At 53.1% G+C, this 11,216-nt stretch overlaps 1 protein-coding gene across 4 annotated transcripts; it reads left to right on the plus strand.

The window, feature by feature from the left end:
• The first annotated feature begins 4,070 nt into the window (after nt 1–4,070).
• Nucleotides 4,071–10,769, plus strand: WBP2 (WW domain binding protein 2). Of its 4 annotated transcripts, none has more exons than XM_067714558.1 (9): nt 4,098–4,229; nt 5,844–5,946; nt 6,488–6,596; nt 7,727–7,862; nt 8,706–8,798; nt 9,446–9,580; nt 9,774–9,896; nt 10,352–10,428; nt 10,563–10,769. In XM_067714558.1, exons 3-9 carry the CDS (start codon nt 6,495–6,497, stop codon nt 10,614–10,616), a joined length of 720 nt encoding a protein of 239 aa, XP_067570659.1. In that variant the 5' UTR covers nt 4,098–4,229; nt 5,844–5,946; nt 6,488–6,494; the 3' UTR covers nt 10,617–10,769. The 4 variants fall into 4 exon arrangements, with proteins under 4 accessions (XP_067570658.1, XP_067570661.1, XP_067570659.1 ...); XM_067714559.1 differs by having other exon boundaries at nt 5,844–5,934; XM_067714557.1 differs by lacking the exon at nt 5,844–5,946 and having other exon boundaries at nt 4,071–4,229.
• The last annotated feature ends 447 nt before the right edge of the window (nt 10,770–11,216 follow it).

An 11,216-nucleotide genomic window follows, 5' to 3' on the forward strand; every position in this document is an offset into this window, starting at 1 on the left:
GGGGCACAGCCTCCAGGGTTGCCCCAAGATGCCCAGCCATCCATGAGCGGGAAGAGGGAAGCTCTTTAGAAGACAAAACTCAGGTTTGTCTTCTAAAGGATTCTGAGGAGAGTCTATGGGAAGCAGGGACCAGTTCTGGAGTGGGTGCTGCTTCTGAGTGGGGATTAGAAGCACTGGGGATTAACTAGGGACTGGGGGCCATCACGAGGTGAATGGTTTAGTATTGAGGCACCCCCGCCAATAGTTGGGAATTGCAAAGCTTGTCTAGGGGTATCACTGGTAGGAAAGCAGCAGTTGCTGAGAGAGAGGGGTGTCGTTCCCTCTTACGACTGCTGCTGACTCTGGGAGAAACCAGGTTTCCTGCTGGCTCTGCTGCAGGCTTTGTCCGTGTCTCTGTGAGTCTGTTTCTGTTTTGTAGGTAAGTTCATTTGTGTTGTATTTTAGATTCCACATATGAGTGATATCATATAGTATTTGTCTTTGTCTTTCTGACTTACTTCGCTTAGGTATGTCAATCTCTAGGTCCATCCATGTTGCTGCAAATGGCATTATTTCATTCTTTTTTATGGCTGTGTAGTACTCCATTGTATATATATACCACATCTTCTTTATCCATTCAGCTGTCGTTGGACATTTAGGTTGTTTCCACGTCTCGGTTATTGTGAATAGTGCTGCTATAAACATATAGGTGCATGTATCCTTTTGAATTACAGTTTTCTCCAGATATATGCCCAGGAGTGGGATTGCTGGATCAGACAGTAGCTCTATTTTTACTTTTTTGAGGAACCTCCATACTGATTTCAATAGTGGGTGCACCAACTTACATTCCCACCAACAGTGTAGGAGGGTTCCCTATTCTCCACACCCTCTCCAGCATTTGTCATTTGTAGCCTTTTAATCATGGCCATTCTGACTGGTGTGAGGTGGTACCTCATTGTAGTTTTGATTTGCGTTTCTCTAATAATAAGTGATGTTGAGCAGCTTTTCATGTGCTTCTTGGCCATCTGTATGTCTTCTTTGGAGAAATGTCTATTTAGGTCTTCTGCCCATTTTTCAATTGGGTTGTTTGATTTTTTGATGTTGTATGAGCTGTTTGTATATTTCCAAAATTAAGCCCTTGTCAGCCACATCATTTGCAAATATTTTCTCCGAGTCTGTAGGTTGTCTTTTCGTTTTGTTTATGCTTTCCTTTGCTGTACAGAAGCTTGTAAGTTGACTAGGTCCCACCATTTGTTTATTTTTGCTTTTATTTCTATTGCCTTGGGAGACTGACCCAAGAAAATATTGGTACGATTTATGTCAGAGAATGTTTTGTATATGTTCTCTACTAGGAGTTTTATGGTGTCATGTCTTATAGTTAAGTCTTTAAGCCATGTTATTTTTGTATATGGTGTGAGGGTGTGTTCTAACTTCATTGATTTACATATATGGCCGTACAGCTTTCCCAACACCACTTGCTGAAGAGACTGTCTTTTTTCCATTGTATATTCTTGCCTTCTTTGTCAAAGATTAAGTGACTATAGGTGTGTGGGTTTATTTCTGGGCTTATTGGGTCTTTTTTTTTTTTTTTTGAGTCACCGCGCGGCTTTCAGGACCTTAGTTCCCCAACCAGGGATTGAACCCGTGCCCTCGGCAGTGAGAGCGCAGGGTCCTGACCACTGGACCGCCAGGGAATTCCCTTATTGGGTCTTGATATAAAATGTACTTCTTACTGTGGGTCAACATTAAAAAAAAAAAGGAAAGTCACCATCTGATAAACTGCTCCCTAGTCTTTTCAACATCAGGACACACATAGAAAATGATTATTTGTTTAACACAAATGATACTTGTCCAACTCACTGGGGCAACTAAATGAAGCTTCTTCGAGCTTAAGAGGTGACTGGAACAGGGTCACCCTGGACCCTGCCTGGCTGTTCTGTGGTGATGGGCACAATATCCCAGGCAAGCCCAAAGCACTCAAGGAGCTCCAGTCTGCAGAACAGGAGCAATTACAGCTCAGCAAAAAGCGATCATTTCTGGGAACAGCCAGAGCCTGTGTGCACTAGAAGGCAGGAGTGATCTGAGTTCTGAGACCTGGGCCCAAACAGGGCCTTTTGCCACCGACTTGGTTCAGCAACGAACTGCCCTTGAGCCCCTCAGTGTGGGTCCTGGAAAGCACCTGACCTCTCCACCGCCTGGGAGCGGTCCTCACAAGGCATTCACATGATCACATGGTTTTATAAAATTTGCAAAATTTGGACACTTAAGCCAGAATCGGTTAAGCCTGCTATCTCGCTCCACTCAGACTTCCTCTTCATCATGTTTCCCCTCCTGCTAGGAGGCCTCAGTGTGGCCACAGCACTGTGTGTTCATAATCGTGTATCTTAGTTCTAAAACAGGGCCTCCAACGTTGGAGAGGCTTCAGGCCCCACAAAACCCGCCTCTGCCTCTGCCACCAACCGGGGTCGCAAAGGGGTCAGGGCAGGACTGCGCTGTTGTCCCACCTTCCCTCTTAGGGTCCTTGTAGCAGCCATTCTTGCACACCCATTACTGGGTGGGTTTTCTTTTTCTTTTTGAAATGTATTATTAATATTTAAAATGCACACAGTAAACAAACAGTACAAAAGAGCATGCAATGCACAGTAAGTCACCTGCCAACCCCAGTTCCCAGAGCTGAGCTTCAAAGGGACAATGCCCAAAACAGTGTCTGGTGGATCGTTCAAGAAAATATCTAGATCTAGATCCTATCCTATTTTTTATACAAACAGAAGTATATTTATACACCAGTTGTACAGACAAACCTTAGCAATCTTTCCACATCAGCACGTAGAATATGACTTCATTCTTTTCAACCTCTACATAGACTGTATGTGTGGAATTTACCCTAACCCATTAGGGCCGACTTCATCATGTCCATGACGCACTACTTCACTGCACTTGTCCTGCAACTTCCAGGTGGTTTTGCGCAAGACCTCACAGAAGGCTGTTACCTGTTTCATAATATTTTCTAGTTTTTGATCCTTCACCTAGGAAATCTCACTCAAAAGTCAAGTCAAGCAGGTGGATCCCAAAGTTGGCCACCACGTGTCAGGAAATCAGCTGTTTGCTAAAAAATCAAACTCCGATCCCTTAAGATTAATGTTGCACCTGCGCCGCCCCGTGGGGAGTAAGACCCGTCCCCTCACCCCCACAATTGCGGGTAAAGCTCCACCTCGGAGGTGCGGGAGTTTACATAACTACCGCGGCCGAGTGGAGGCCGCCCAAGTGCTGGGTCACAATGAGTCATCCCCAGTCTGCAAGCTCCGGGTGTCACAATTATGCCCAGTTCCATTCAGCTCCTCCGCGTCCGGTTTAAATCTTCCAGCCCGTTAAACGCTGGGAGGGCGGGACTGCAGAGCCAGAGCGTTCTAGAGCGAGCAGCGCCACCACGAGGCCAGCTGTGGTGGAGGCGGCGGTCAGGTGCCGGCGCTGGGCAAAGGTTCTCCTCCCCGCACGGAGATTCTCACCGCCCACTTCGGAGGGTGTGGGTTTGATTTCAAGGGAGGGATGGCAGTTTTTCTTGCCTGTTCTCTCCCAGAACAGAGACTGATTCTTGGACTCATCTCTCTAGCTCAGTGACTACCCAAGTGTGTGGCGGGGGAGCAAAGTCATACAGGAAGTGCTCCCCATACGTTTGCGGACTGAATGAAGATGCCCCAATAAGTGTACAACGCTCCCACAGCAGGTGTAGGTTATAGTCCCCATTCCGTGCGTATGAACTTTTGCGTCCAGGGCCTTTACGACGAACTTCCCTGTGACGCGCCCAACTATTTACGCCGGTCCCTCGGAGGACCGGGTGGAGGAGGGTCAGGATTAGTTATGCAACAAGCGGAGTCAATCCGGGCCTATGGTCTTGGAGACTACAAGTTCCAGAATGCAGCCTTCCGTTAGCGTAGTGAGAGGTCGAGGTTGAGGGAGCATTGCCTTCTGGGAACTACAGTCTTGAGTTTGTTTGTGATGCGAGCGAAACTAGGGGGGAGGGGGAGAGGGAGTAAACTATTAGCACGTGACGCCAGGGATCAGGTGGTAGGGCCAGCCTCCGCGCAAGAGCTGATTGGCTGACTCTAATACGAACGACGCCACTAGGGGGTGGGCCGAGGAAGGGCGCAAGCGCACTGCGTTCCGAGTCTCGGGACCCTTTTCCGAGAGACTATGGCGCTCAACAAGAATCACTCGGAGGGCGGCGGAGTGATCGTCAACAATACCGAGAGGTGAAAACACTACGGAAGGATCCTGGAGAACTGAAGGGCGGGCGTCGAGGGTGTGGGTAGTGGGTGGTGGGTGAGTGGGCGGTGGAGAATAAACCCGTGAAGAGGGGAAACTGATGCGGGGGGTGGGGGGTGGGGTAACGGCTGGGGGCGGGGCTGAAGGAAGGTGGGTGAGGCGTGAGGGAAGGGCCGGGATGTTGCAGCTGTGGGATGGGGGTGGGGCGGCTGGCTAGGGTAGGGGTTTGGAGAGACGGGTGGGGGTTTGGAGAGACAGGCGGAACCTGTGGGTAGTTCTTGAGCCCCTGTCCCAGAGTAGGTGACTTTAAGAATTGGGAAGCGCTTTAGACAGAAATAATTGCCGTTTATTGGGCGTATACTGTGTGTCAGGGACTACACCTCTTTTGCTTTTCTCAATAGGTAAATCCTGTGCGGCAGATACTATTACTATCCACATTTTACACGTAGGGAAACTGAGGCACAGAGCTTAAGTAACTTGCATGAGATCACAGAGCTGTAATAGGAAAGGAGTCCGGATTCCAAAGTCAGTAGCGTTAATTCCCAGTATGTAGCCTTCCAGTATATTCCAGAACTGCTGTTTCCAGATGAAAAACTGAGGCCCAGAGGTGAAATTACGTAGCTAACGTTTGTCACATGTTTGACACGTTTTCTGTAAAGGTCTGTCTTTGCCTCTTTCCCTTGAATTCCTGTTGGCTTGGGTCACTTCCCAGAGCAGAGGTCCCCCAGCTTCAAGGTTCTTCCTACCCACCCCCCGACAATTCTGTCTCTCCTCCACCTCTGGGCTCCTTGGATGACTTCTCTTCTCTTGCTCCTTGGGCGCTGAGAATCAGACCAGCCAGCCCTGGTTGAGCTATGCTGACCTGAAAGCACTTTTTGAAGGAGCATAGGAGGAATCTGAGTCCCCACAGGAGACTTGGTGGGATCAAAGTCTGGTAGCTGATTAAGGCCAGCACCCAGCCCAGGGCTGTCATCCGGGAATGCTTGATGAGTCAGAGGAGAGCACCCAGGGAGCCCAGACCTCAGAATATTGACTCTTCCTCCATCTTACCTGCTCAGCGACTGGCCGTCGCAGCCTGTTCCTGGTAATGACTTCTTTTCTCTGAGCTGTATTTTTCTTTTCTGGTACTGGTTCTCTTTCCCACTTACCCCTCCCCAGTGAAGGAAGTTGTGATATCTGGGAGGCGAAAGGAGACAAATGGAACCATGTGAGCTTGGACCTTGTTGTCTTGTAATCAGAGAAACTTCACATTGCCCTTAGTGTGTAGCTGCTCTGTGTGCAAGCCAGTCCTGGACCCGGACAGACCCTTTTGATGCCATTTGGTAACATCTCCTGGGACTATTTCTTTCTCTCTCAGTGAGACTTTTCTGGGCCAAGAATGTATCTATCCTGCTGGGCCTCCTACCCGGTTTAGGACTCATTGCTGCTAAATAATGATGTGCCTTGTTTCAGAAACTGCTTCAGCCTCATTTCTGAAAAAATTATGTAAACAGTAATTGAAGTCCACATTCAGCATTTAAAACTTGATATGTAAAATAGTGAACCTTACTCTTCAAATCATGAATCCCTTTGAGAGTGATGAAAACTGTGGTCTCTCCCAGGAAAAAGCACGTACGTGATCATCTCAAGGGCTAGTGGACTGATACCCCTGCAGACCCAGCTTCAGAACCCCAGGTTTAAAGGAACCCTGAAGTGAGCCCTTTGGTAATGGGTAGAGTCATGTATTAAAATGTTTGTATATCAGATTGTAAAAAGTAAGCCAACAAAAACAGAACACCTGTCATAAGGACCTAGAAGAGAATCGAAGAGCTAACCCAGATAATCTAACCTGATTTGAGGGATTATGGCGTCTCCAGAGCCCTGTGGCTCTTCCATGGCACTGGTCACTTTTTTTTTTTTTTTTGGTTGTGCCTCTTGGCTTGTGGGATTTTTGTTCCCTGACCAGGGATTGAACTCTGGCCCTCAGCAGTGAGAGCGTGGAGTCCTAACCACTGGACTGCCAGGGAAGTCCCTGCACTGGTCACTTAGGGGCTGTGTGTGTGGGGTTTGGGGGAAATTCTATGGACCCCCAGCTTGCTTATCTCTTCCATGGCTGTGTTAGTAGTTTTCTCACATCAGTGTTGAAGCAGATGACTTGCTGGCAGCTACTAATAAGCAACTGCTACCCAGGAGGGTCCAGTCCCTGAGGGTGACAGATTGTGACTCCAACTGTCTCATCAAGGCATTTCCTCTTTTCTCATCACAGCATCCTGATGTCCTATGACCATGTAGAACTTACGTTCAGTGACATGAGGAATGTGCCAGAGGCCTTCAAAGGGACCAAGAAAGGCACCGTCTACCTTACCCCGTACCGGGTACGTTGTACAGCGAGACGGTTGGTTTGGCGAGTCAGTTGTTTTGGAGACTCATGGCTCCTGGAGGCTGATGGAGTCTTCGGTCAGCCTCAGCCTCGTGAGTCTAGTGGCCGCTGAACCCTGGTGAATGTTAGCGTGTTTCTGTCACATGCTCCTGGTTCTAGAACCACCAGCCTCTCTTCGCACCGCAGAACTGATGGCAGTGAATCCGTGTAAGTTCCAGAGCTGCTGCTGCAAAATTTCTCTGTAGTTGGATGCAGCTGCTGGGATGACCTGGGCCTGGAGGGGATACAGTAGCCTGGCTGCAGCCTCGGGGGTGGGCAGAGAGACCGGCCAAACCCTGCAAAGCGAGAAGTGCCAGACTGCAGAGTGGGCCTTGCCTGAGAGTTCCCCAAGCAGACTCTGAGAGACTTCCAGAGAAACACAGATGGATATTCTTGGGAGAGGATCGCTGCCTGCAGCTATCCCAGAGTTAGACTTAAGGATCGTTAGAGGAAGAGGAGCACAGGCTTTAGTGGAGACCGGGGTGGGGGGGTGTCTCAAAACCCTATCTCTGGGGGTTCAAGCTGGCATCTTCAGTCACAGATTGAAGTCATGGGGGTAAAGCAGAATGTTCCCCACGTGCAGGGTGGGAGACGCTGGCTGTTGGGCAGAGTCTGCAGAAAGGTTAGGATCATCCCTTCTCCTGGGATCTGCCACCCGCTGCCATTCCCTCTTCTCAGTTCTGTGAAGCTCAGGCCGAGCTCTCCCTTCAGGAGCCCTTCCCTGCTTCGGCCCTGCCTCTCTGCCCTGGCCTCGCAGGCCCTCCACTTAGGCTCCACATCCGCCGTCTCCTCACCACCACGTCTCAGTGGCAGAGCAGTCTGTCCTGCTCCCACGTGCTGTCTGAGCCACACATTTTTCTTGTGAAGTCACATGTCTGGCCTCTCCAGCCCGGCTGCATCTGAGGCCTTTTACTCTAAAAAGCGCTCTCCGGGGCTGGCTGGTGCAGAGAGCGCCCTGGGGCTGCCGGGTGCTGGCTCGGGCCACCCGCCCCGGCCCTGGGAGGTGATGGCCTCCCGCACATAGGAGGCGATGGCCGGGCAGGCCATGGTTCGGGTGGGGATGGCCCTTGTTCTCTCTCCCTGCAGGTCATCTTTCTGTCCAAGGGGAAGGATGCCATGCAGTCCTTCATGATGCCGTTTTATCTGATGAAGGACTGTGAGATCAAGCAGCCTGTGTTTGGAGCAAACTACATCAAGGGAACAGTGAAGGCTGAAGCGGGAGGTAGGTGACAAGGGAGCTTGGGGACACCGACGGGGCTTCCAGAGAGGTGCTCTGGGGCATCTCTGACTGCTGCCCTGGAGGTGTCCTCTTTGGACCCTATCACTCTAGCCGTGTCTTCTTCCTGGCTCTGGATCAGCTTCCAAGACCAGCACTTGGGCTGCCAGCTGTTCAGCAGGGGGAAGTTGCCAAGAGCTGGAAAGTGCTAACGTTAAAGATGACGGCTCAGGTCACCTTTTCAGAGAGGGAAGTCAGCAGGATGACTGTAAACCAAGTGAAAATGCTTACTGTGAGCTGGGGAGTGTGTTCAGATGTTAGGTGTGGGAGGGAGCTGTATCAGGTTCTTGGGAAGGGTCTTTCCCCTAGAGCCAGGCAGAACCCGCTGCCCCTCTGTAACGCCCGGAGAGGCCCTGCTTGGTGTCAGGCTCTTTGCAGACCCCAGAGACCCCTGCGTCGAACTCGCCTTCCCGCTCACGTTCAGCCTGGCCCGAGCCTTGCTGTTGAGCTCACAGTTCCCCTTTGGACAGAAGCCAGGCTGGAGGGGCCCGGGGTTCGTCCTCAGGCCCCCGCAGGATGAGAGACCTGTTCTGAACTTGAACGTCAGTTGTTGCTGGGCGTGCTTGTTGCTGAGAAGCTGCCTTACTGGGGGTGGGAGGCCTGAGTGCAGACGTGCTTACAGGGCTGCGCAGTAAGCGGGCAGGAGGTGGCCGGTCTGCAGCACTGGCGTGCGACGTGGGTGGTGAGCCTCCTGGCCATTGGATGGGGCCTGAAGACGACGAAGAGCCATCTCTTCAGACGTAACCTAAGTTCTTTTCCGGAGCTGTTGATGCCCTGTTCCCTTCTCAGGTGGCTGGGAAGGCTCTGCATCGTACAAGTTGACCTTTGTGGCAGGGGGCGCCATTGAATTTGGGCAGCGGATGCTACAGGTGGCATCTCAAGGTATCAAGGCTCTAAAAACCAGGGGCCAAGGCCGCATTGAATGTGTGTGCTGTTTGCTCATTTGGGTTTGTTTACTTTTTGTTTTGTTTTTTAAGCAGTCAGGAGATGAGCTTCTGGGCCCCAGGCTGCCCAGGGCTGGGAGTTGGGAAGGAAGCCTGTAATGAAATCACCCTCCTGTACCTCAGAGGCTGGGTTTCCCCTGCCTGGAGCAGCTATAGGACATTTTAGCAAAGCTGTTTGGACTCAAGGACAGTTTACTGTGGCCTCATAGAAACAAACAGAAACTCAACCATTAAGCTACCATCAGGCAACCATTTTAAGTTCCCAAGGGCTGTGTTCAGCAGACCTCCTCACCTCGTCCCCAGCCTCACCCAGCTCCATTCTCTACCCCACCTCTAGCCTCCTCCTTCCCTCCATCCATCCCTCCACCCCTGTCCTGGACCTCCTCCACCCCAGCTCTGACCTCTCTCCCCATCCAGACCCCTCGCCTCATTCCTGACCGAGGCGGACTCCAGTGGGGAGGGGTGAGGCGTGTCTGCTGTGCGCATTCCTGGGACCCTGCAGCTCCCCTCGGCAGGCGGTGGGAGCGCCCTCTCCCCAGAACCCAAGGCCCGCGACACTCATTTCTCTCTCCCCTTGTGCTATAGCCTCCCGAGGTGAAGCCCCCAACGGAGCCTATGGTTACTCTTACATGCCCAGCGGGGCCTATGTCTTCCCCCCACCAGTCGCCAATGGAATGTACCCCTGCCCTCCTGGCTACCCCTGTCCACTGCCCCCAGCTGGTGAGTGTGTCCTTTGCTACCCACGCCTCCCTCTCCCACTGATCACCCTCACCCAGGCCAGGGGATTGTAGAGGGGAGACTTGTTCTTTGGCTTCAGGACTGACAGAGCAGCTGGAGGGGCCTGGGAGGGTACCAGCTACAGGAGCCGGGGCTGGGCTGCTCACTGGGTCACCGTCACTCTCTTGCCGAGCAGAGTTCTATCCGGGACCTCCCATGATGGACGGGGCCATGGGGTACATGCAGCCCCCGCCGCCGCCCTACCCTGGGCCCATGGAGCCTCCAGTCAGCGGCCCCGATGTCCCCTCCACTCCTGCAGGTGAGGGCCCTGGCTGCTCCCCGTGGTTGCACGGAAGCCCCAGATAACGAATGACCACTGGCCTAGGGACGATCCCAGGGGACCGGCAGCGCGGTGGCCTGGTGGCGAAGGGGTAGATTCCAGCCCCCACTCTGTCCTTTAGCTGGCCACATGCCCTGGGCCCAGGAAGGTCCCCCTCTGCACCGGAGTCTTCTCATCCACAAAATGTGCCAACGGCCCCACCTGTGGGGCTTGTGGTGAAGATGGGGGGTGGGGGGCAGGAGGTGTAGAGGGACCAGATGGGACGGTGTGGCACGCGGTAAGTGCTCAGGAAGGGTTCTCCACTGCTTTAGTGATGGAACTGCGTCCTCAGCACCCGCCGCCCCGAGCACCAGGGGGCCAGGGCCGTGGGGGCAGCGGAGGAGGTGGGGAGGGCTTGTCCCCGGGGCTCTTCCCCAGTTTGTGTGTTCTCACAGCTGAAGCCAAGGCCGCCGAAGCAGCCGCCAGCGCCTATTACAACCCAGGCAACCCACACAATGTCTACATGCCCACGGTGAGCGGGCTGGTGAGCGGGGGCGGGCGTGGCACTGGCGGGACCCCCGCAGCCCCAGTTTGCTGGGATTTAGGGGCAGGAGAGACCTCGGCTTATTCCGACCCTTCTAACGTGATCTTTCCTTTCTTCCTCAGAGCCAGCCTCCGCCGCCTCCTTACTACCCCCCAGAAGATAAGAAGACCCAGTAGACCGCTCACACCCACCTCCTCCCGCCTCTCTTTGCTCTCTCCTCCCCTCCCCTTGGGGCTGAGTCTGGGGTGGGGGGCGGGCCTCGTCCTTTCTCCAGGTCTGATTATAAAGCAGTCGCCAGGAACTAGCCTGGCAGGGGGAGGGCCCCTTGACTTGGATGAATATAAAGCAGTCGCCAGGACCTAGCCTTGAGGGGTGCGGGGAGCGGTGCCTCCCAGCTTCCCACGTGAGCCCAGAGCCCACAGCGCTTCCCTCTCAGCATCCCCGGGGGCGTCCGCCTCGTTCCTGTCCTGCTCTCATCGCTTCTACCCACGGAGGGACTCTCTGGCCACCTCCTCCGCCGCAGTCCAGCTCTCTCGTTTTGTAGCCACTTTATCCTCACGAGCTTTGCCCTCCCCAGGGACCCCTGCCAGGCCCTACTCACATTCCATCCACCTGGCTGTGGAAGGCCACCTGTCTGCTGGACTGTCAGCCTACGTTCCATTCCCAGCCAGCCTCAGCCCCCGTCACGCTCGCCTTCCCTTCCCTGTCCTTGGTCATCCTGTTGCCACTGCTTTTGACTTCTGGAGCTTTCCCACGAGCCACCAGGGGGTGGGTGG

The sequence above is a fragment of the Pseudorca crassidens genome, chromosome 19 (genome assembly GCF_039906515.1).
Source record: "Pseudorca crassidens isolate mPseCra1 chromosome 19, mPseCra1.hap1, whole genome shotgun sequence".
Classification (NCBI taxonomy): Eukaryota; Metazoa; Chordata; class Mammalia; order Artiodactyla; family Delphinidae; genus Pseudorca; species Pseudorca crassidens.